Source organism: Toxorhynchites rutilus, chromosome 1, assembly GCF_029784135.1.
Source record: "Toxorhynchites rutilus septentrionalis strain SRP chromosome 1, ASM2978413v1, whole genome shotgun sequence".
Classification (NCBI taxonomy): Eukaryota; Metazoa; Arthropoda; class Insecta; order Diptera; family Culicidae; genus Toxorhynchites; species Toxorhynchites rutilus.
Window position 1 is genome coordinate 104,043,668 of NC_073744.1, and position 26,640 is coordinate 104,070,307.

The 26,640-nt window shown below is 38.2% G+C and overlaps 2 protein-coding genes across 6 annotated transcripts in view; both read left to right on the forward strand.

Moving 5' to 3' along the window:
* Positions 1-5,266: 5,266 nt before the first annotated feature.
* Positions 5,267-26,640, forward strand: part of LOC129773074 (coiled-coil domain-containing protein 186) — a 123,804-nt gene continuing 102,430 nt past the window's right edge. For 3 of the 5 annotated variants that reach the window (XR_008742666.1, XM_055776657.1, XM_055776824.1), the window contains exons 1-2: positions 5,268-5,577; positions 5,637-5,849. Coding sequence is in view for 4 of the 5 variants with exons in the window: in XM_055776657.1 (XP_055632632.1) it covers positions 5,365-5,577; positions 5,637-5,849 (426 nt within the window). In the remaining variant the exon portion in view is untranslated. Of the gene's footprint in view, positions 5,578-5,636; positions 5,850-26,640 lie in introns of all 5 variants that reach the window. The other 2 variants (XM_055776876.1, XM_055776729.1) reach the window with 1 other exon arrangement.
* On the forward strand, positions 13,848-16,342 carry LOC129773320 (tigger transposable element-derived protein 1-like). The gene is made up of 2 exons (XM_055776944.1): positions 13,848-16,070; positions 16,122-16,342. The coding sequence occupies exons 1-2, from the start codon at positions 14,480-14,482 to the stop codon at positions 16,241-16,243; spliced, it is 1,713 nt and encodes a 570-aa protein (XP_055632919.1). The 5' UTR covers positions 13,848-14,479; the 3' UTR covers positions 16,244-16,342.

The following is a 26,640-nucleotide window of genomic DNA, read 5'->3' on the forward strand; positions in this document are numbered from 1 at the left end:
ATTATTTTGTTTTGCAAGCGCTGTAATCTCGATATTTGTGTGTCATTGGCTAAAAATAAAATGGAAGAGCAAAAGTCTAAATGAGGAGAGATGATTGATTTGTATAGCTGTATTTTACTGCAAATAGTTAAATCGTTTTTCAATCGACATAAGATTCCATACTTCTTGGCAATTTTCTTGATGACATTGTCAATGTGAGTATCGAACTTGAGTTTGTCATTAATAATCACGCCAAGATATTTAATGTCCCGAACTCGATCAATAGTCTCATTATCAATAACGATGGATTTTCGTGATTTCATTCGCGTGATATCTCGGCTTATGTCCAATCACTACAACCTAAACGCGCATCTCTATCGCATTGGGCTCGCAGCAAACAATCTTTGTGGTTGTGGCGATGGCTACCACGACATCGAGCATGTTGTCTGGTCGTGTATCCGGTTCCATGCTGCTCGCTCTCAGCTCTCTAGAGCACTGAGAGCAAAAGGCAGACAATCGGATATCCCCGTCCGGGATATCTTAGGTAGCCGGGATCCTGATCTTCTGCCTCATCTATACCTGTTCCTCAGAAACGCCGATGTCAACGTTTAATGATGTTTCCTTCGTTGTGTCCCCGTTTCATATCCCTCCTATCCAATCGATAAACTTTTACTTAGTCGCGGCAATACATACACACACTCTTTACAGATGCACGGGCCAAAGGTTGTGCAGTCCACTGATCATTCAACAAGAGCCAAAGGTTGTACCGCTCATGACAACTCTACACGAGCTGATGATTGCCGGCTAGTGACCATTCTATCCTGGATTCCTCGAGTCGAGAAAGACGCACCACGCTAGATATGGGGTACAGACTAGGGGAGCGTTGCTGATTAATGGTCAGCTGCATCCCAATAGGAAGTAGCCCGTGTCGGGCACACGCATAGAGCATCGAAGACTGCAACATACCAATTATGAGAACACTTGTAATACTAACCTCGAGCCAACCGCGAGTAATCGGTTACATATTACTAACATAGTTGTAAGACAAAAATTGTCAAAATATTGGACTCCCGGCCCCGTCAGGCTAACGCCACATGTGCCTTAATAAAAAATATATTTTGGGAAAAAAAAAAAACGATGGAGACGTTTTCATTTAAACGATTTCGCGAGATTACCATATATTTAGTTTTACTTATGTTCAATTTCAATTGCTTATACTTCAACCATCTACTTAAAGAATGTAAATCTGCATTCAAATGTAAAACGACCTGATCTAAATCATTAGCTGCAGTGAATAACACAGTATCATCTGCAAAAAGATTGATATCACAAAATCGTAAAACTCTTCGCATGTCATTGATATACATAATAAATAAAAGGGGCCCTAATACACTTCCCTGAGGTACTCCAAGATTATTCCCTAGGGGATTCGAAATTGTATCATTAAAAATAGTCCGTTGAGTTCTGTCATTTAAATAGCTTTCGAACCATTTATATGCAGTACTCGTAAATCCAAAGCGCTTAATCGTGTTCAACAACAAGGGCCTAGAAATTGTCTCGAAAGCGCGTTTTAGATCCAAAAAAACAGCAATGATATTCTCTTTGCACTCTAGTTTCTCTTTCCATTTTGCTAATACCAAGTTCAATGCGGTTTCACAGGAATGACCTTCCCGATATCCCGATTGTTCTGGTATTAGCAAAGCATTGCAATTTAAATATTCCAGCAGCTGGTCTTTAACGACTACTTCTAATATTTTCTCTAGCGTGTGCAACATATTGATGGGACGAAACTCTTCGGCTTTAATCGTTCCAGCAACCTTTTGAATTGGAACTATTAAAGATTCCTTCCACACCTTAGGCACATGCCCAGTTTGCAAAGATTTATTAATAAGGTCCAGCAAGATGTGATCGATGACATGAAAGCAATCTTGAATAACTCTAGCATTGACATTATCCACTCCAGCCGTTTTTCCTAAAGAAAAGCAAATAGTTCTAAGTTCATTTAATGTAATTGGGTGAAAACTTTCAAATCTACAACTACTGTTAACCGGCTGTTTTATTTCATCAGGTTCATCAACCAATTCAATGGACTGATTGATCAATGAAACACTATTGACAAAATAATCGTGAAACTTAGATGCTATAGCCTGTTCAGACTGTTCAAGTGTGCCATTAAAAGTTATGGACCGCGGTTTGCTATTACTAGGTTTTAATAAAGATTTCAAAATTTTCCATAACTCCTTGCTGTTGCTTTGATGCAGATCAATCTTCCTCTGAATATATTCAACGAGTTTTCTTAATCGACTGTGAATATATATTGCGCGCGTTTGTGTACATATTCCAATGATTTCCATCATTTGTTCTACAAAATTTATGAAACCATCTGTCTCTCTCACGTTTAAGGCGTAAAAGATCCAAATTGTACCAGCTGTTCGAGTTTTTCATAGGAACAATTTTTTGCGTAACAAGCCGATTTATACACTCTTTCAAGGTATTAGTTAGAACAGCTGATGATTCATCTAAATTACCGACCTCGAATGGAAAATCCAGGCTTCTCACTACGAGATTCGAAACAGCATGCTTCGAATATTTCCTCCAGCACTTTAATTTCACAACATCTTCGTTTACCACGAGATTATCTACAATATTGATAATTAAAGTCTCATGATCGGTTATTTTCAAATTGGTATCCGTGACTGTGTAAATAGTATCAAAATTGGAATAAACATGATCAATTAAAGTTTTACTTTGCCTGGAAATGCACGTAAATTCATGTACGGTTTGTTTCAAATTGAAGAAATCGGATACACGCTTCAAATGGTTCGAATTGTAGTCATCACGCCAATTAATATTGAAATCACCAGCTAATATATTCAATTTGCTAGAGTCAAGGAACATTTCAAGCCAGTTTTCTAAAATTTCAACAAAACGCAAGTCGCATGAGCTGGGACTATGATACAAAACACCAAAATTACCCATCTTCATGCCATGTTTAACTGTAATGCCCAAGAACCAGTTACCATCAAACACTTCGTTGAGGCGAAGATCGAATTGAACTGATTCTCTGACATAAATAGCAACACCGCCAGTGTGCCTAGAATGTGATAAACACGCAGCAACATTATATCCCGGAATACTATACTGATCAAATGATTCTATTTCAACATACCCAAATCAATCGTCAAATTGTTAACTTTTTTTACTATATTCACTGTCCATGTTTCAAGCAAAAAAAATCTGTATAAATTTCCTGTCTAATGACAACACAACATATGTCGCAATAACCATTCTGAGTAATATGCGTTTGAAAACTCTTAATAAATAGTTACATTTTTCGTAGAGTGACCCCCCTATATAGAAATCAAAGACATAGTCCTATGTGTAAAGTGTTTGTTCACGTTCACTTTCACGAGAACTCTAAACCGGCCTTCAAGGTAGGTTTAGAGTTCCCGTGAACGTGAACGCGAACAAACACTTTTTTGTTAACAATTCATCAGTCCATATATAAAACGAGAGGAAAACATCTTAAAACGATAGGAATGAACATTTTCTAGTTGAGAAACATGTTTAAACATAGTGTATATTGATAAAAGTGGATTAATCCAATATTTCACAACGATTCTGAATTTCCACCGTTGAATCGAGATGTTGGTGAACTCACCATAGTTCACCGACTTCGGTGAACGTGAACGTGAAAACAGTGGTGAATATAGACGTCAAAATATTTCCCCGTTCATGTTCACGTTCGAATGTCCCAAGGCATTCTGAAAATTATTTCACCGTGAACTGTTAAAGGATATGTTTAGAAATTTTCAAGTTTTCAATGAAAATTTTGATATGGATGCAATTTCATTCAATCGGATCTCTGCGCGGGTTGAAAAACTTCGTTGCTTCGAGTTGATTCGTGAACAACTGAATATTTTATCCGAATAACTTTATTGAAGATCGGTGTTTATTTACTTCACGTTTACTGCCGAACTTGTAATATGAACGTGAACGTGAACAAAATCATTCTATTCACCACGATTTTTTGAGTTGTTTGATCGCAATCATGATGGTAGAGTTAACAGGTGGCTCGTAATTTACACTATTTAGAAAAGACGTATGAGGAATGGCAAAACGAAAAGTTTGGATTTGTTTATGTTATTTTTTACGTTGATATGGTTACATTTGATTTCGTCGAAGGTATTTAAAGCAGTATAATAAATAAACTGTTGTCGTTGAAAATAGTAACCTAGTAACCTTTATGCATATGCTTCCGCCAGCTGGCTCGGCTAATGTGATATGATTTATTCAAGGAATGCTTTGATCGTGGTACCGCCACTGGGTCATAATTTGCAGCTTTGTTTTTTGTGCTGGTTCATAACGGCAATCAACCGTGCCGGCGAAACTGTAGTCAATGTTTAGTGTTGTTTGGATACATATGTAAATAAGTTTGGATATATATGTAAATAAGTTCAAACTTACGGGATACGTCCGAACGGCGATTCTGACATTACGTTTTACCTTCCACTTCACTTACCTTGATCGCAATGTAGTTCACCGTGAAATCTCGCGTAACTTTTGAAAAGGTCCTATGTAACATTCATATCAACTCGAGAAAAACGAAGTTAAAGACCGAAACATTGTTCCGCGAATTGTTTCAAAAGGAATCGATCTTTATCACTACTTTTACCACTAGCAGCCAATAATACCTTTGAAAAACCAATCGTAACTGTTGTAATGTGTTTTTAGTTTGAAATTGAAGCTTCCGAGCGAGAAATGTTACATTGGACGTTTTGACTGACAGCTTTGTACATTGGACGAATCACGTTGCACAATGAAAGTTTGAAAATAACTACTGAACAACGATCCAAACACTTGCACTTCGTGCTAAAAGATCTTCATTGTTATCACTCGTAGAATTGCACTAAAAACGGTATCTACACCCGAAAATAACAAAAACTCAATCAGTCCAAAGCGCAATTGCGTGTTGTTTTGATTGCTTTGTTACTTCGGACGTATCGAGCGTAAGTGGCGTCCGAAGTAACAGTTGAGTGCTTAAAATTAGAATGTGCATTGGACATATTTTGTATCGGTGATAAAAAGGTGAAAAGTATAGATACTTGAACGGTTGTTTTCGCCCTGCGTTCAATGATTGAGAGATAATGGTGTGCATCCATTAACTCGATTTGTTTACATTTGTTACTTAGGACCTTTTCAAAAGTTACGCGAGAAATGATCGTACTATTTCACCACCTGTTCAAGTTCACGTTCACGGGAACTCTAAACCAGGCTTAAGACGTCAAATCCAGCGTTTTGGGCGATTTGAGCATGAGAACGTAAACAATATTGAAAGTTTATATACAAGACACGACAGTAATCCTTATTTTTCAAAGTGCGAAAATGAATTCGGAGGATATGAAAAATGAAAATAGTGCCGATTCCAATGAGCAAGAAACGAAATTACATACAAACACTAAAATCAATGAATTGCAGTGTAGGACAAGTGAACAACAACAGAAGATAGCATTCTTGTCGAAAGTTGCCCAGCAGAAAGATGATCTTATTAATCTCCTGATCAAAGAGAAAAATATTTTGGAAAGTGAAAAGCTTTTGGTGAATATAATGTGTATGCTAGTCATGCAGTAAATACGATTAATGATTATTCCCTTCAGCTTCAACGAGAACAACAAACAGCAATCAAGGAGAAAGAAATCGTAGTGATGAGGTTTGCAGTAGTAGAGAAAAATCTACTAGATGCGAATCAACAACTTGAACTGTCTGAGAAACGGGAAAGGAAAACCGCGAAAGAATGCGATATCTTGCATGACAAAATCAAAACAATGAAGGAAGACTATATTCGTCTCAACACATCGCTATCAATAAAGGTAAAGTATTTCGGATTAATATATATCCTTGTATTCACCACATCTTGGACTATCTTTTTTTTTCCCCCAAATATATATTTTATTAAGGTGAAGGTGGAAGCTAGCCACAAATGGCTGGCACAATGGCGCTCATTTCTTTCATCTCCCTCACCTCTCGCCCGAAAATCAATAATTTTGCGAAACAGTGTGAAGAAAATGATCGTTTTCGCACACTTCCCATCAAGTAATCAGCCCTATTCTGTATTCCGACGGATTTCCATTTCGTTCGAAACCGTTATTTCGTTCGAGTTATAATTTCGCATTCCTCATTTCGAACGTTTTGCCCATTCAATGTTCGAAGAGAAACAGATCGAACGGAATGCAAAAACAACTCGAACGGAATACAGAATGGAATTTTATCAAGTCGTTCGAAATATTTCGAATCGATCGAAATACAGAATAGGGGTGAATATCAACCAAACTCTAATCGATTACTCACAAGATATTAAATTTTCATCTGCTTTCGCACCGTATAGTGAAGAACGTCGGAAAACTCGAGCAAGTGCTCTGAAAGTTAAATTTTCGTTTTTCAATCTTCTGCAATGGTTTTTTTTGTATTGGTGGAAGCATCGTTATTTTTTCGACACTGATGCCAAACAACATCATCGAAACAGCTATAAAAACCACTCAATAAAATGTTATTCCGGAGTCATAGCGTCATGTCATGTCATGAAAATCAATAGAATAAAATTGTGTTGATATCAATACAATTATTATTTTTACGTTTAATGGGTCTATAATGTAAGTTTTAGCAACATTAACATTGGGTAAGAAAATTGTATTGCAGAGCTCGGAACACTGCCACGGCTGCCTATGCTTTCAAAAACAGTAAACGGAAAAGTATTAAATTCAATCTAAATGCCTTGGCCAACGAAGAGAAGGGTTAAGGCTTTCCAACGTGAATATGTGTGAAAACAATACGATCAACGAAGGAAATAATTACGGAATTATCAACATCGAGTTACTATGCGGAAGAACTTGTTAATACCAAAAGAGCCCCAATTCGCATGTGTTATAAATTTGCTCATGTTACACTCGCGTATAATCAGAATCATATGCAAATGCACCTTCTATATATATTTATATTTGCAATTGTACATCGGAACATATCGTTCATACATTTTACCTTAGTATTGAATTGTTATTTGTTTTTTTTTTTTGACGTAGGACTACGTCTTTCATTTCTATACCGGGGTGTAAAATCAAAGTTTCGAAAACGAAAGCGTTACGCCGGAGACCGAGATTTTGAGTGTTAATAGCTCCTAAAAAACTGAACGAAATGGTATGATAAACACTTCATTCGAAAGATAAAATGTCTACGCGTTCTATACTTGTTACTTTCTGATCCAAAAACTTGTTTCAATAGTCTTAAATTTGCTTTCAAAATAGGCTATTGAAATCACCAATCGGTATATAAGCGAGCGCCGCTCGGAAATCCACTCAGTGGTGAAGCTCTTCATGTATCATGAAAGCGCGGAGGAACGGTGTCACCAAGAGCCTGTTTGAGCACCTTAGGCCAGAAGGGAATCCATCAGGAGGAGAGTGATGCTACAAACGGTTCCCCGGGAAGATCTCGAAGCAGCCGCTACACACACACATACACGCACGGAATTCTTTCCGTTTGGATCGAGAAAGATCCGGAAAATAATCTGCCAGTTCCTCTAGGAATTTGAAAATACATTCATGTGAAAGAGTTTATTTGAATGTTTTCTATCCATGTAACACTGTGACCAAATATGTTTCAATCAAGTGCTATTAACAGATGGTTATCGAGTTAGCATTAACCACTGGTGGGCTTCCAGTATCGAGGAAAATGTGGAAATATCTAATCGTTACTGAAATTAATCTGCCAGTTCCTCTGGGAATTTAAAAATACATTCATATGAAAGAGTTTATTTTAATGTTTTCTATCCATGTAACACTGTGACCAAATACATTAGGTTTTGTGATTTTTCAATCAATCGCAATCAACAGGATAGCTTCTAGATAGATTATTCTTCCCCATCAGTAGGATATTTCCGTATCCAATATTGGATGCATAAAACCTTGTGCCTCCAACGTAACGCTCTCGTTTTCGAAGTTCTCCAAATATTCATTCATTCAGAATGAATTCAGATTCAACTTCATACAAATGATCTCTAAATCAACGATAGTCCTAAGTCACCCTTGCGGTTATACCATAGATATAACCCACTTCCTGTTTTTTCAAATGTATTCAAAGACTCGTGTCAATGAAGCGCCACACAGTCTGATAAGTGAATTGATCTATTTACGTGTGCTTTGCTCTTCTCTCACAAACACTATTACCCCATTTTTACACGAGGGTTTACCTATACTACTACAATGGCTAGCTTCCACCTTCACCTTAAGGCACATGTGACGTTAGCCTGACGGGGCCGGGAGTTCAATATTTTGCCAATTTTTGTCTTACATCTATGTTAGTAATATGTAACCGATCACTCGCGGTTGGCCTTGGACTATCTTTTACTTAGTTATTTTAATACCTATGCGCCAATGCATCGTAGTATAAAGAAAAAATAATGTTTTGTACAGAACAGCAATAAACCCTGTAAAAACATAAATTCGTTGTGTGAAACTAACTTTTTCAAATATCGAATGACACAAGAATTAAGAAACTTAGTTTCATTACTATATTACTTTTGCTTTGAGCCAACTCAATCCATTGGTAGGTCCCAGGCCCCGGCCAAGAGGATATGATCCGCGAGTCAAGATGTATTGCAAATTTAGCTGCCATTGCCAAACTATCAAACTCATCAAACTACTCGGTGAGCTCAAGGCAGATCTATGGAACAAGGTGCGCCCATTCGCCAATCATTTTTAACTCGAAATAATCGTCAAATTCGCGAAAATGTAAAGAATGCAGTATTACAGTATTGATTTACACCAGCTTGTGAGTGTGGCAGTTCTCGCGAGTGACAGTGTTCATGTGTGACGCTGTCAAATGCTGTATGGATATGGATGCTTTAAGGGTGGTAGGTCCCGAGATGAAGAAGAGAAGTTGGGAAGATTCACGGGTTTTGGTTGTGTTAAACTTTGATAGTCACGAAGATAGGATGTTCACATACCAGGCATAGTAGTCAGTTTGAGTGGTACAACATTGAATGTGTCAACGTTAAAAGAGAATATACAGAAACTAATTACATATTTCCAAAAAAAATATTTTTCGCATTATAAAAAAAATTGTAAGGGGTTGTATCTAGGACACGACCACATATTTTCGACGTAGAACTACGCAATTATATTATGCAATCCACTTGTTTACCACTTCGAATATTTTTTAAGAATGCATCGAAATTTTAGTAATAGATTATTGTTCTTCGTTAGAAATAAATTTGATGAACATCCTTTTACGTTTGATATGGTGCCTAGGACTACCAAAATATGTGAACGGAAGAATTGTCAAAAGATCATTGTATTTTACATTTCCTTCTGAAATTATTGCACATCTCATGTTTTCGTAGTTTTCGAACCGCGAAAGTTCATTCACTAGTATCTGAAATGACGATTTCCCCAGGCTTCTCAGTTTAAAAGTACGTTTTAGGGAAACATATTCCGGTTTGCACAACGACAAGCGAGTACAAAAGTACTCAACACCAAAAATTACGCCCGACTTGCATGTATTTGTAAAGCAGATTCCCCCAGGCACATTAATTTTGAAGTCAGTGTTAGGGAAACACAGCTCGGTGGGAACAAAAATACCCCCGACTTGCATGTTTTGACAAAGCGGATTCCCCCAGGCACATTGATTTTGAAGTCCGTGTTAGGGAAACAGAGCTCGGGGAAACGAAAATACCACCGACTTACATGTATATTTGCAGAACGGATTTCCACAGGTACATCGATTTTGAAGTCTGTGTTGGGGAAACCGTAAATCGGGCCAATCAAAACTTGACAGTTAGAGAGTTTAGATAACCCTTGACATTTTACAGTTATTCAATTGTTCATCACATGAAAAATAACATTTTATTAATTGTGATAGACGCGTAGAAATATTTCCTATCAATTGATGCAAACATTTTACCGACCTGTTACGAAATGTTCGAGTTAAAAGCATTCGAAATACGGGTAGGGTTAATACACAAATCGACAGAACAAATGTATGAGAAAAAAGGAAGTTTTTCCAGTTTTCATGAATTTAAACCTTTTAGAGATTAGCGAATTGTAATGAACAGCATATCAAACAAATCTTAGATAATTTTCGATTCGATTGGTATGCAAATCGTGAGAATTCGTTCACAGTGAAAATAGTTATTGACGTTAACTTAATTTCAAAAAAAAAACCTGACCTGTTTTCTGATTTGGCACCCTTCTTGAAAGACGTAGTTCTACGTCAAAAATAGAACACGTCACGAACTAAATTGTTTGATTTTTCTTTGATTTCTTCTTATATCTTATCAGAAAGTATTTTGATGTCTACTATGATTGGATTTTAGAGCAACTTCATCGAAGTTTATCTCTTGTCAGCAATTGTAATTACTTTTTTCACAATTAGGGTGATGAACACTTTATTCGTCTAAAACTAAAACACAATCGAAAAACCTTTCGTGGCAATCTAGATCATATGCAAGGCGCTTATATCAATGTATAACAGGTGAAGCAACATCATCATTTCAATAAGAAGAGAATCACGGTTTGTGGAGCGGGGGTTGTTTGTTTTGTTATTGCTAGGATACGTCATTATTGCATTTTCACATGCGAGAGTAGTGGAAATGAGAATGAAATTCTACAAAATCATCCCTTCTTCTTCACATAAATTCGCGAAGGTCGAACATAGTAGGCATCGAAAAGGCGTCGTAGCAGTTTGTAGAAAGCCGCCGGCAGCGTTCTGATGCTGTTTGTAAACAATACAAACAGCAATTCCAATATGCCGCTCCGAAACCCACTCAGTTATTGAACAGCGATTGGAGCATGTTGTCGATGTTGTGGTGAAGCTAACTTCGTTTATCATGAAAGCGCTGATGAACGGTGTCACCAAGAGCCTGTTTGTGCACGTTAGACCAGAAGGGAATCCATCAGGAGGAGAGTGATGCCACGGTTCCGCTTGACACATTGGAGCAGCCGCCACACATACACGCGCGGAACTCTCGTTGCTGAAAAATAGTCTGCCAGTTCCCCTGGGAATTGAAAAATACATTGATGCGAAAAAGTTTGTTTCACATCGCGAAAATCATGTAATTTTTAAGCGATATTTTGCTTTTACTCATATAATGCTGCGACTAAATACATTTCGTTTTGGATTTTTCAATCAAGTGCGATCAACGTGAAGGCGCGTTCACATTATGCCGAATGATGCCGAACGGCCTGTGCCAGGCGGCATATTCGGTTCGTTATGTAATGTGGACGCCCCATCGGGTGCACGAAACCGAATTCCTATCGGATGCACGAAGTCGTCACGAACACACGAAGCACAATGTCGTCAACGCTAATTTACTTCGTTTTGTTTTGGTTCGACTTTCTCGAACCGGACTCACTTGTTTCGGTTTGGGTTCGGTTTGATTCGAGTCGGTTTTCGGCACGTCGGCAAGCTCGGGCGGTACGTCCACATTTAGTCGTCTTTACCGGGCGGCAGAGGCCGATTGGCGTAATGTGGACGCGTCTTAAGACCACGACGTCCTTCGGCAATTTATGAGAGGTGCAATGAATCTTGAGGAATTCCCGCTCTACGCGCACTGGCAAACGATGTTTACTCAACAATTTCTCAAACGAGAAATGGGTGTTGTGAGAAAGGATTGGCGAACGCAAAAACGACAAACGGGAGAAAGAGATGTTTGGAGGTGGAAAGGAAATTGGCAGAAAACATCTTCATTTTATCTTTCGAATAATGTGATTATCATACAACTTCGTTTTGGCAGAAGGAGAATATTAATGCTCAAAGGAGGAATCGAGTCCTCCGAGGAAATACCCAGCGCAAATTAGAGTCGACTATCGATTGCCACATTTACGAACGCGATTTTATAACGCAGCTTTCATCAAAGTGATTTCTTTGACATGGTGAAATGTCCACTTTCATATATTTCGTATTCGTCATTATAAAATCCTTAGTCAATGGCGCCCATCGGTATCGAATTATCACCGACACCTCCATTTTCGCTAAATGCTTCTTTCAGTTCGTTCTGCAAAAACTTTTCAGAACTCTAATCCATAAATTTGGTCTCCCTGAAAAGGGCCGTTGATTGTATGCTAAGGTACTAAGATAATAATGACGAAAGCGGAAGCGCGGTTGTTTGGGCACGCTCTCCTCGGATACGATGACGCATTTTGCGTGACTTAGCACACAAATTGGTATCTTCGAACAGGCCGACTAAATATGCCTCGCTTGCCTCCTGCAGTGCCATAACGGCGGAAAACTTTGGAAGCGCGAGTCAGTTTTGGAGTCCTGGGCAATTCCACGAACCAAACGCAATTCGATCGACTTCTGATAGCGACGAATTTCACGCAAATAGATGGTATCGATGTGGCTTCTTCACACTTCCTGCGGCTGATGCGCTTTTCCGAGCTGCTTTACCACCGGTAGATTTACGAGCTGTCTGCTTAGTCTCGATGAAACGAGTCCTCACGGTGCGAGAGTAGATGTAGATGTGAACGGAAGCAAAGGAAGCGTCATATTATAAACCATAACAGTATGGAATGTAAATCCCACCCTTTTTATTATGTTCGTAGCTTAGCCTGAGAGAGAAACGAATAACAATCGAAAGAATTGAACATGCACAAAATGTTATGGCTGCGGTATGATATTGAATATACACTGGAGTCGCTTTTTACGCGGGGGATACGTGCCGCGTAAACGAAAACCGCGTAAAAAAAACCGCGTAAATTCCAAAATCCGCGTAAAAAAAAACCGCGTAAATTCCAAAATCCGCGTAAAAAAAAACCGCGTAAATTCCAAAATCCGCGTAAAAAAAAACCGCGTAAATTCCAAAATCCGCGTAAAAAAAAACCGCGTAAATTCCAAAATCCGCGTAAAAAAAAACCGCGTAAATTCCAAAATCCGCGTAAAAATAAACCACCCTAAATTTTAAAATACACGTAAAAAACTAATAGTCAGTGAATTATTGATATAAAATGCAACCCATATTCAAACAAATTGCATATTGTGTGCATATATTGCGTGACACAAGGCTTCACGAAGGTAGCTCCTTGGCCGATTGCATGTAAATACCTGTTTAACCGTTTGAGTGCGGAGAAGCGCGATAGCGCTCCTCTTGTTTCTGCGGGGAGCACCTTTAAACATAGGATTTTGTCTTTCTGGAACATGTTGGGGGTACAGATTGAAAATGTCCAGATTCTACCGCTTATTGCTCATCCATTTTTCGATGGATTTAACACGTTAAGCCCCGATTTTTTCGTGCTCTGCTTCCCATTCAGCGCGCATCAAGAGCGTTTGAACAATATAAGTGTCGGTCCCAGCTCCCGAAGATACTTATTGTATAAATAAAAAACAGTCAGAGATTCAACTAGAAAGTAGTTACAAGTAGGTTTTTACGCATTTTATGCCTGTTTTATCTTTGAATTATCTGTAAATCGCTACAAGTTGTTGTTCCGTCCAACGTGCAACAACCGAGTGGTAAGTAAAGAGCTGTTTGGTTAGGTGGCATGACCAAAATACGTAGAAGCATATTTTAACCCTGCCTCAAATTACTATTTTAACAACAAATTTCAAATGTAAGAGTATAAAAACTGTTTCTACAGTATCTTATATATATATTGGCTACATTGAATTGTTCTAAAAGCATACCTATCTGTTATATGGTCGGTGTTAAGTCAGACCGGGCCATGTGACATTTTTATGATTTCGAGAAAACGAACATAAAGTTTAATGCTCTGCAATTTACAAAGCATTTAATTTTTTCGTTCAATATTGTTCTCAGAAGTTTGAGCTACTCTCTGCCAATACTGTGATGTATGATAGTTGTAAAAAACATCAAGTATCATGCCAAAAAAGGCTGTTATTTGGCTGCCTATACGTACAAAGTCCGCTCTGACTGAACTAAATGATGTATTTTTTGAGAGTTGGTTCACTATGACTGAACAATTCCGAACAGTATTCGTCAATATATCGTCAAATTTGAACTCATTGTCATCGTTACAGCCTAAATCGCACTCTGAAATAGTATATTTTGCGATCATTCACACTGCATTTTTCACTGATCCGTTCAGTCGGAGTGAACCAATTTTATTTTTATGCAGTCGGGCACAGCGTGTGTTGGTGATGGCTAGCTCATAGTTGCGCTGTGGGAGGGGTACTCGTGGTTTGTGGGGTCGTGTGCAAATTATGTGTGCTGCTAGATGCTGTCGCTTCAGTTCGTTCGGTGTGGAACTGAACACATATAAAAGGACGAAATCGCATTAAGAAGTTATTCGTGATTTAACCTTGCAGTGAAAGTTAAAGTGAAAGTGCAGTTCCTGAACCGTGGTGGTTGTAGAGTCTAGCCAGTTTGTGTTCGGTCGAGTTCGGCCAGTTCCCAGCGAGTTACCCAACCTTGGGGGTAATCGTGTGCAGTTCCGCTTTTCGACAGTTAGCTGAAGACGTCAGCAGTATTCAAAATTTTTGATTAAAGGCATACTCTAAAATGGCTTCGCAAAAAACCGCCTTCAAAAAAAACAGATCAAGAGTGTCTCTTTCTTTGGAAATGAAGCTCAATATTTTGGATGCCCTTCAAGATGGGAAATCTGTTGCAAACGTCGGCAGGAATTTAAAAATCAACGAATCGACTGTGCGTACAATTAAAAAGAATCAAGATAGCATCAGACAGACAGCAGCTCAGGGCACTATCTATGCAACAAAATCCTCATCATATACACGAGATCCATTGATGGTCAAGATGGAAAAGGCACTTCATATGTGGATCGAAGATCACGCGCAGAAGAAAATACCCTTGGATCAGGAATTAATAAGGGAGAAAGCTTTGAGCCTTTACCTTTGGTTAGAGAAGAATGAGCCGTCTTCAAGTAAAAAGAAAGACTTTACCGCGAGTAAGGGATGGTTTTATAACTTTATACGTAGTAATTCCATTCGCAACGTTAAAATCAAGGGTGAATCCGCATCGGCCGATGTTTCGGCTGCAAATAGTTTTCCTCCAAAGCTCGCTAAGATCATAAAAGAAGGTGCGTATCATGGTGACCAAGTGTTCAATGGAGATGAAACGGGTCTTTTTTGGAAAAGAATGCCGTCTCGTACCTACATTACGCAGCAGGAGCAATATGCCAGTGGTTTCAAAGCGGCCAAAGACAGGGTTACCCTGTTATTTTGCAGTAATGCTTCAGGCGACCTTATGTTGAAACCGCTATTGATCAATCGTGCTATGACGCCCCGCTCGTTGAAGGGGGCTGATTTCAACAAACTGCCAGTGCACTGGAAAGCTAACACTAAAGCGTGGGTCACAAAAGCCGTTTTTGAGGAATGGTTTTACGATATGTTTATTCCGGAAGTGAAAACATACTTGGAAGGAAAAGGTTTGGAGTTCCACGTGCTTTTGATTTTGGATAACGCTCCAGGACACCTAGTTATCAAGCACCCAAACGTTCAAGTTGTGTTTCTTCCACCGAATACAACTTCTTTGTTACAGCCTCAAGATCAAGGAATAATTGCTGCTTTCAAGAAGTTGTACATTAAACAATGTCTTCGGTACATCCTCGAAAAGCTTGAAAGCGATGAAACGATGACGGTAATTCAAGCGTGGAAAGAATTTAAGATAAGAGACGCTCTGACGTTCATAGGAAAGGCTCTGTCTTCTATGAAATCTAAAACATTGAATTCGTGCTGGAAGCCACTATGGCCAGAATGCGTGAAAGCTGGTTCAACAGACCCTTCAAATGTGGAAGAATCAGAAATTCTCATTCTGGCACATGCAATTGGAGGGAAAGGATTCAAAGATATGGATAGTAGAGACGTTGAAGAGCTTCTTGAAGACACCGAAATTGAAGATGATGAACTGATGCAGAGTTTAGTCACATCGGAGCCTTTAGAGGACGATGAAGACCGGGATATCAAGCCATGTGATATCGAAGACGGGAATAAATTAGCGGATACCCTCGTAAAACATTTTATGGAAAAGGATCCTTGTGTTGAGAGAGCCGTTTCATTTCGGAATGATTTGAAACTGTGTATGCTTCGCTACAATAGATTGAACGAAAAAACACAGCCAACAGTTATCGATGAAGGTAGTGACATTGATGTTTAAAGTGAAAAGTATTTTAATAATATCTTTACAGATGACGAGGATTTCAGCTTACCATTGGAACGCAGACGATCTCGTCCGATTTCTTCGGATGAGGAAGATATCGCCACATCATCTAACCGCAAACATCCACGTGTTGCTAATGATAGTGATTAGATCAATAAAAGAAATTCTTTTTTCCACTTGACTACAATAAAATTGATTTATGAATACATTGGTAAAAATATCATGGTAAAAAACTAAAAATATGTTTAATTAAATTTGTCTAAATTCCGAAAACATTTGCTTGTATTGTAATTTTTTCAAATTGCAAAAATGCAATTTGAAAAAATTACTTTCGAACTACTGGACCGCTTCACATGATCGATATATCAAATTAAAGCCAATTAGCTAGTCTTTCTTGAAAAAATGTTATACTAGCAAAACAGTTGGATTTTGTTTTCGTAATTATTGATTGTATTTGTTTGCTTATAGTTTACATGATCCAAGGACGCTATATTTTTTTATGTTTCTTGAAAGTTCTGGTTTTTCCACACAAGATAATCGAAAATCAGAAATGTGATTTTTATCGTTTTCGAGTTATGAGTTTGCCGATGGTCCGAAAAATCAGATTTTTCTCTTTTTCTATAAATAACTTTTTTCTAGAAAGAAGAAGCTTTCAAGAAAAAAATATTTAAAATATAGTGCCCTTGGTCACGCAACCATATAAACTATAAAAAACAAGTACAATCAATAGTTACGAAAACTTGGCAAAATTGGTTGTACTGTTCGAAAAATGAGAAAAAATGTTACTCTATGTTTCTATATTTTGTATTTTATATGAAACATCTAAATTGGTAAATTTTATCAACAATTAGAGCGACAAAAACTCTAAAGTTTTTAATTTGTTATTAATTTTATCAAAAAAAAAAAATGCATAATAAACTTGATTGTTTCTTGAAATTTAATTGAAGCTTTCTGAACGCTCTATAATTTGTTCTTCGACATCTAGCTCCTATATTTTCTTATTCCGCAGCAATATCATTTTAAACAATTCCTGGTGAGTCTTCAATTAGAATTTCCTAATTACCACGGTTTTTACTCCATTGTACTTATAATATCCAATAAACTTTCACCTTAACTTTGAAATATTACTTTTTTTCTTTCTTGAAAAAAGGCTATTTGAGATATAAGACTTTTTTTTCAAACTGAGTGTATTATAGTCCAAAATTGTATATAATCGAACCATAGATAATCGTGTCAGTATATAATCGACTCTGTATATAATAGAGTGAATATATTACTTCAGAAATCCGGTTTCATTATTGTGGTTTTAGTTGAAAACCTGACCAAGAAAATTCATTTTGCTTTCGTTGGATTGCGCCTGCGAACTATGTGCTACAAGAACGGAGCTTACAAACATCTTTACATCAGTTGCTCCACAATTGGACTGTACTTGCATCCTAATTTGTGGACTATTGCTGTATTTGCCTGAAAATAGAGTATCCAAACTACAGTTCGGAATATGAATCATGCGTCGAAACTTGATTCAAATTCCGATCACTACTTTAATACTAATTTTAAAGAAGATGTCTGCATAAAAGATTTCTAGTAGATCCATACCTTTTATAGCACTTAACATGAAAACAGCATACAAAATAGTTATACAACTACAAAAACTGAAAAACTGCGGAATTTGCTAACGCAAACAATGTGTTATTGGTTTCGACACATTTTTTGCAAATGCTTAGTCTTATGAATTATAAGCTGTATCGATACCTGTAAATGTTATTTGAATGTAGCCAATACCTCAAACAATGTCAAGGCTTTCATTATTCTATTATTTATAACATTAAAGTTTAGTAAATTTACATTTGAAAATTAAGTGTTCGGAATTTGAGACAAAACAGTACTTTGAGCTCCATCAACCAAATGTGTCTATCTTTTGAGTCGTAGTAAATGATATCTGCTTCTATGAAATGCTATAATATGCATGAACAAATTCAGTTCAGAAAAAAGCAAAAAGCGTTTGAACTTTTTCACCGTGGAGAAATATTAGGTTGTCTTATGTCCGATTGGGGCAGTCTTTCTTTGGAAAAAGTAAATAGCCTTTGTGAATCACGAATATACATATTTTTACTGGTAGATGAAGAACAATCGCTAAGATCGGACGCAAATAGATAGCATCCTTTTCTCCAGAATAGTAAAAAAAAACTTGAACCCTCGAAACTGTATTTATTTCTATACAAACATTTGAAACAAACCATCTCGATTACTACGGCAAAAAACTTCACCACATATGGTTAAGGGTGCTTCAAGTAACTCAATTTTCAAATTAGGCTTTTCAAAAGGAATTACATTGCTTAAAAGTGGTATCTCTCATTCGTTCAATAGATTATTTTCAAAATTACACAAATGAATTTCGAATACTTATTCAACCATTGATCAAAATATCCGACAAATCTTTTGACATATTGTAAAGTGACAGTCAAAAAATATACGATGTTACATACTTCTGTCCGGTACTGTGAGTAAATTTAACACTTAACGCCCACGTTTAATCTGGGAAAGCAAATAGCGCAAAAAAAGAAAATGTAGAACTGGTTTTTCCTAAATGAACAAATAAATTCCTATTTAACAATCATAACATTTTCCCCTCCAACAAATATGTCACCAGAGGAGAATTTTCGATCATTGCTTTCTACGGAAATCAAGTAAGGACGCAATACATTTTAGATGTAAGGATAGTTTTCAAGAATTGAGTGTGAAGTGTGAGTGTGAATGAGAATGTATGAATGTATGAATGTGAACATTGTTAAAATGTCCTTACATCCCATCCTTTTCCTAAAAAAAAAAAAAAAAAAAAATTCGTTTAAAATAAACGATTTAATTAAAAAAACAGTAAGGACGTTGGTCCAAATGACGAACTAGCCAAAGGCTGAGTGTCATAAATAAAAATAAAAAACGGGGACATATCTTTCACATTTTTTAGATTGGTGTTTGACATCTCTTGAAATTTTTTTTGAATTCATATCGCTTGGAGTCTTTTGAGTAAAATTTACAAAAGATATTTCATATTAAATTTGTGTTGAAACATATAAAATTTCGCTGAAATACATCCGAAACAAAAAAAGGGGATCAAGCTCACATTACTTACACTATTGTTGTTTATTCTTTTTCCATTCGGTTACCAAAATCGTTTCAACGCTAGCTGAAATCGAACCCAGAATCAGGTACCAATTTCGCCAAGATTGCGACAACGTTATCACGAGAATACTAAATCTTATCCCTCAGATATACCGTGTTAACCTCGAGCAAACCACAGTTATTTAACTCAATTCCCAGGAGACAAACATAGAAAAAATGAATTTGGCTCCAAATATTGAAGCAAACGTACTTAAGTCTTACAAATGAACAAATTGAGAAGAAAATACAACATACCGCGTATAAATCGATTCTTTTGGAAAAACCGCGTAAATTCCGAAATTCGCGTAAAAAAAAACCGCGTAAATTCCGAAATCCGCGTAAAAAAAAACCGCGTAAATTCCGAAATCCGCGTAAAAAAAAACCGCGTAAATTCCGAAATCCGCGTAAAAAAAACCGCGTAAATTCCAAAATCCGCGTAAAAAAAAACCGCGTAAATCCCTAAAACCGCGTAAAAAAAGCCGCGTAAAAAAAACCGCGCAAAAAAAAACCGCGTAAAAAGCGACTTTAGTGTAATGCAAAGTGTCCGGATCAAAAAGCATCCGGATTCAAAAACATTACTGTATATTTACTTCGATGTTATTTCTCTCTCACGCTAAGCTACGAAAATGAAGAAAGGGGTGGGATATACATTTCATACTGTTATGGTTTATAATATGACGCTTCCTTTGCTTCCGTTCATTTCTACCTCTACTCTCGCACCGTGAGGACTTGTTTCATCGGGACCAAGCAGACAGCTCGTAAATCTACCGGTGGTAAGGCACCACGAAAGTAGCTCGGAAAAGCGCGCCAACCACAGGAGGTGTGAAGAAGCCACATCGCTACCGACCAGGAACCATCTCTTTGCGTGAAATTCGTCGTTATCAGAAGTCGACCGAATTGCTGATCCGCGAGCCACCTTCGCAGCGTTTGGTTCGTGGAATTGCCCAGGACTTTAAACCGACTGGAGCTTCCAAAGTTCCGCGGTTATGGCACTGCAGTAGGCCTATTCGAAGAAACCAATTTGTGAGCTATCCACGCAAAACGCGTCACATCCAGCTGGCCCGTCATATCCGAGGATAGTTTGTGATATAAAATTATTTGTGTACGAATGCCGCAATCGATAGTCGATTCTAATTTGCGCTGGATATTTCCTCGGAGGACTCGATTCCTTCTTTGAGCATTAATAATCTCTTTCTGGCAAAACGAAGTTGTATGATAATCACATTATTCGAAAGATAAAAGGCAGAAGTTTTCTGCCAATCTCCTTTCAACTTTCAACATATCTTTCTCCCGTTTGTCGTTTTTCAATTCCATTTCTCCTCTGCAGTCGGACCTAACGGAGCATTTAGCGAAAACCAAGGTATCGATGTGTGCTATTGACTATGGATTTGATAGTGAAGAACACGATATGATACGTAGTAGATATTATATCAGGCTGTCAAAAAGTCCTGCGGTATTTTTTTGAATTTTCATTTGTTCATAAAATTAGTTACAATAATCTGTTTTAAGTCAAATATGCGCCGTTTTGTTCGATGACTTGTTCCCAACGAGATGCCAACTTCATAATACCCCTGTTATAGAAGCTGGCTTCCTTATTGGCAAAAAACTCGGATAGCCAATTTTCACAGGCCTCTTTTGTGGCTAATTTCTGACTACCTAGCTCGTTTGCCATGGAGAAAAACAGGTGGTAGTCACTTGGTGCAAGGTCCGGACTATACGGCGGATGCAAAAGAACCTCCCATCCGAGCTCCCGGAGCTTCTGGCGCGTCACCAAAGAAGTGTGTGGCCTGGCGTTGTCCTGATGGAAGACAATGCGGCCTCTGTTTATCAAAGATGGCCTCTTCTTCATGAGTGCTACCTTCAAGTGGTCCAGTTGTTGGCAGTACAGGTCCGAATTGAGCGTTTGGCCATAGGGAAGCAGCTCATAATAGATTATTCCTTGACAATCCCACCAAACACACAGCAGAACCTTCCTGGCCGTTAATGAGGGCTTGACCACCGTCTGAGCCGCTTCAGCGGGCTTCGACCACGACCGTTTGCGCTTCACGTTGTCGTAAGTGACCCACTTTTCATCGCCAGTCACCATCCGCTTCAGAAACGGGTCGATTTTGTTGCGATTCAGCAGCGATTCACATGCGTGGATACGGTCAAAGATGTTTTTTTGCGTCAACGTGTGTGGCACCCATACATCAAGCTTCTTCAAATGGTTAATAAATAAATAACGGTTTGATGACTTATCCCCAGCTCTTGGCCGATGCTACGGCTGCTACTATGCCGGTCTTTCTCGGTCAATTCAGCGTTTTTGTCGCAATTTTCGACGACAGGCCTTCCGGAGCGTGTCGCATCTTCGACGATCTCTACACCAGAACGAAAACGTTGAAACCATCGTTGTGCGGTGGAAATGGAAACTGTATCGGGTCCATAAACTGCACAAATTTTATTGGCAGCTTGAGATGCATTTTGACGTAGAACTACGTCTTTCATTAAGGGTGTCAAATCAGAAAACAGGTCACGTTTTTATGAAATAAAGTTAACGTTAATAACTATTTTTGCCGCGAACTGATTTTGACGATTTACATACCAAACGAATCGGAAATTCCCTAAGATTTGTTTAATATGCTATACATTAGAATCTCCTGGTTTGTAAATGGTTAAAATACATGAAAACTTCAAGCGTTTCCATTTTTCCATACATTTGTTCTGTCCATTTGTGTGCTTTCCCGAACAGAGCTGTCAATAATGAGTGTAAAAGTTGCCCAATGCGCAAACTCGGTTGAGCGAAGGAATCAACCGTAATGAGTCTGGATTGGCACTTTACAGATTTGAAGTAGAAGCGTCGCAAGAATCAGCCTAACCTCGAACAAACTGAATTCACTGCCTTCGCACTAATTCCCTACGGAACCGGCCACGAACGGAAGCTAATCAGAATGATTCCTTTAAATAAATTGAACTGACTGCCTTCGCACTTATTCCGTACGGAACGAGTAACGAACGGGATCTGGACAATCTATCGAATACCAACTAAGCGGGAGGATCAACGAGTACAAGATCTTCACGAACTCCGAGCGCAAATTATACAATTATTGCTGCGAACGTTGGAAGACTTGAATCTGAAGAACTCTCGTCAGTCGATTCAAAATAGGTGTTTCGGATGTATTCGTCACGACACAATTCCAAAGACTACTTACTTTATTCAGAGAACCTTGGGTTTTTATATACAATTTCATTCTATCCTAATTCTATCCTAAATTCAAATCTAACGTGCGCAAGAAAGAGAAAACTAAATACGTTCTTACTCCTTTGCATATAACTCCTTTACCTATCGCTTATCTGTGCTTCACCACATGCAACTTCTGCCTAAAGCTTATCTTTGACTCATAACTGCATTCTAAGGTCAACGGAGCCTAGCGCGATAAGAAATGTGTACGATCTTTTTGGTCCCTTTCCTTTCCGTTATTTCTTGCATCAGGTTTTATTGCACCCGCTTCCGATAGGTGAGATTATTAGCTTAGGATCGTTCACACGTTTCGCTCCTATCGTATAGTATTTTGCTTCTGTCTGTCTTTCGATCGTTTACGATATTGAAATTCAATTGGCAAATTCTTTTGATTTCTTACATTTCCCCTTCCGTAAATCTACCTGCTCGATTTACACTTCAAAGAATTAGCAATTGTGTAAGTTTCGATTCTTTTTTTATAAAATTTTGTTAACTATTATCTAATTTACATTCACTTTATAAAGTTATTTACACTCTTGGAAAAACCCGTCCACAAATGGGTTGTGTTGTTGTATCTTCCATGGGTATAGCCGTCTCCCTGGTCGAAGTATTATTGATGTCATCAGATGGTTCAGTCCTCCTTGAACTGTTGGATGTTTACCGTAGATGTCGTACATTCCGGTGAGAAAGAAACGTTGTGAGTGAATCCCAGCAAGATGCCATCAGTTGCCAGCCAAATCCATATATGTCGTATAGAATTCTGCCGTGCATGATTGTATCGACGACAAACTTTATCATCCTGCCCATCATATATAAACCAATCGCAGTTGATGTGATGTTTCCGAGCCATGTAGACCAAGACATAAGCCGCATCCAATACCTTGTTATTGCATCATCAATTACATCTCCAGATACTAATGCTCCGAACTTGAATCCTTGATCATTGGGCCGTTGTCCAATCAGCACCTTGTGTAGTACATTTGTTGCCACTCTGCGATCTCCTTGTTCATAAATCATATCCCTCATCTTTTTAAGATTGTCAACATCATAGACACCGCTTTGCATCAGATTTGGAAGAGGTGAGTAGGACCATGTTGTAACAATGTCCGACACTAATTTCTCTGGTGGAGTTGTTTCACGTAATCGTCCATCAGTCGTATACCATTTTCCTCCGAACATAAATTTTGCTGGTATTAAGGGTGTGCAATCTATTTCAACCCCGCGGTTTTGAAGTATTCTTGTCACAGGTGCCAAAAACATCGACCTGTTGTTATAATCAACCGGAATTTCTTGGAAGCATCGCGCTTCAAATCTTGGTGTAACATATACAGGTTTGCATTCAATGACATGAAGCACTTCCCCAGCAACAACTGCTGTGTATCCAGACCTCTTCATAATGCTTGATACGAATTCCGTTGGGTTGATTCTCGCTAATGTCAATTTAGTTTCTAGCAGAGCTTTATCTAGTTTGCACATCTCAGTCATAACCGAATTGTATACGTCGTCTAGTTTCTGACCGATGTAGTTTTCGACGAATGTTATTTTTGAGTTGAAATATGTATATAGATCATTATTTGATCCTGACGTAGGTTTTCTAACAAATGGCGATCTCATGTTGGATAATTCCAAAACTAATATTCTTGGATGGTCAGTTTTAAATCCAACATGTCCACATATAAATGTCCTTGCTGTAGTTTTTATAGAAAACAAATGTCGTTCCGATATTGTGCTGTATACTACAACTTCTCCAATAGATTTTATTTGATTATTTCGTGTTTTGTTGACAACTCCTTCAAAAATACCTTCAAATTCGCTATCTTCACATCTACGATTCATGTCGATGTCCCAAGTTAGATAGCCTTCTTCAGCATCCAAACAACGTCCATGTGTGTATGTACACGTTAAACCTCCTCTCAACATTATCTGACTACTTTCAATGTCTACAGAGGCTACATAGTCGTGGAGTATAATCGTATATTCATAATATACCAAGGCGTTTGTCCATGTGTATAATGGCGTTTTGTACACTCTTCCATTACAGGAACTGCCAGTTATTGATCCTATTACCAGGACTTGACCTCTATTTGTATTGTTGAGCTTCAGCTCTTGGATAACCGTGTTATCGGCAAGTGTAACTGCTCCACTATAGTGAGCTTTTTGACATTCTTCGGATGAAAACTCCTTCACGATGTAGGCAAAGCCGTGTTGATAATCAGAAGTGTGGGAATGCATGCCACAGTGTCGAATTGATCTCTTGATGATGACTTTACATTGAAACACCTTTGTTTGAATTTTAGAATTTCTTTGTAACATTTGTATCCGAAGTTCCATTGTTGTCAAGTTAGTAGTTGGCGGTAAGCAAGATGCCACATCCAACAATGAATATGAAGTCATATTTACTTCTGCATTGGCACAATCGTATGCGATTAATCCATGAGATGTTGAGCCTAGTACACTGCATCCCAAGAACAACAATGTAACAATCAACAGTTGCATGAGCGTTAGCGGGTTAACTGTATCTGCTTTCCATCTTATTTTCCTTCTAGATTCGCCTTTCTGAGAGTAATCTGATCTCACCATAACTTTTGAAGTTTCCGCTGTTAATACAGTTGTAGTGCAAGGATTGATTCGTCGTTTCTTTTTCTTGGGCTCATAATTTTCACAACTCACATTGCTGTTTGTTTCAATAACTTGATGGAGCCCGGTAAATGAGGTGTTCGTTTCGTTTGCTTCTTTAGACGTTATGTCTTTCAGAGCGGCATCCTTGCGTATATTCAATACTGCTAGCTTAGTTGCTGCTCGCTTGAAAATTCCTTTGGGTGTTTTCACAATTGCTGTACGCACTTGACCGTCTTTTCCTTTTTTAACTTCAATTCCTCGTCCTCTCAACCATAGACCCCAACGTATGGTACTGTCTGTTATCAATACTATATCGTCTATTTCAATCGGTTGAACCTAATGCGTCCATTTTTGTCGCGATATCAATGTTGGTATATATTGTTTCTTGAATCGATCCCAAAACTGTTGACTGTAGTGGTTCACTAGTTCCCATTGAACTCGAGTGAGGTTGTTACCGTCCACATTTTGAGGTGGAACGTATTCACCTGCCCGCCCAATTAGGAAATGGAACGGTGTTAGAACTTCTTCCGCATCATTATTGCACGGTATGTGCGTTAGTGGGCGACTGTTTAGAATAAATTCTACTTGTATTAGAGCTGCTCGTAACGTTTCAGGATAAGGTGTCCGACTACAACCTATCATGTAATACAGATTGTCTTTGATAGTTCTGATTTGTCGCTCCCAAACTCCTCCAAAGTGTGGTGATGCTGGTGGGTTAAAAGTCCACTCTATCTTCAGTTTTACAGCTTCAGAATTCGACATGCGTTCGTTGATTTCGTGGACTAGTTTATTTAGTTCTTTCTCTGCTCCAATATCATGAATTTCCTCTGAGAAATGTGTCATTTGTATCTTACGATACACAACTCTTTCCGCAATTTTTATATCTTCATATGTTATATTGCGATTAAATTTAGATTGTATGTTCAATCGCTGGTTTTTCTTGTATTGCAGCCAATCAACATATTTTTTTACAACACATACGTGGTGTATGTGTACTGGATGTACTGGAGTATCGTTCAATTCCGATAAACATAGAACTCGCTTGGTGCAATCCCACTACTTGTTTTAACTCTTCTGTTGACTCTTTAATCTTCCTGTTAGGATATTCGATCACTGGCTTTTTAAGGAATTGAGGTCCTTTTGTCCATACAGATTGACCATTGAAATCCTTCGTAGCTTCGTCGGCGGGATTTAGTTCAGACGGTACATACCGCCATTGCTGTACGTTGGTTGTATCTAAAATCTCAGCAACGCGATGAGTGACAAATATTTTATATTTTCTATTCTTCGGTTGTAACCATGACAAAACGTTTTCCGAGTCTGCCCAGTAGGTAATACTATCTATTTTAATCCGTTGCTCGTTCTGAATTGTATTTGTCAACCTGGTTCCTAGTAAGGCTGCTTGTAGTTCCATTTTTGGAATAGACAACTGATGAATAGGTCCAACCTTTGCCTTTGCTGCTAATAGTCGTATATAAACTGAGCCGTTTGCTCTACAACGTAAGTATATAACTGCAGCGTATGCACGTTCAGATGCATCTACGAATGTATG

Coding starts and splice junctions, on each gene's coding strand:
- LOC129773320 (XM_055776944.1), top strand. CDS start 14,480: ATGGCTTCGCAAAAAACCGCCTTCAAAAAAAACAGATCAAGAGTGTCT. Junction 16,071..16,121: donor GCCAACAGTTATCGATGAAG/GTAGTGACATTG, acceptor ATATCTTTACAG/ATGACGAGGATTTCAGCTTA.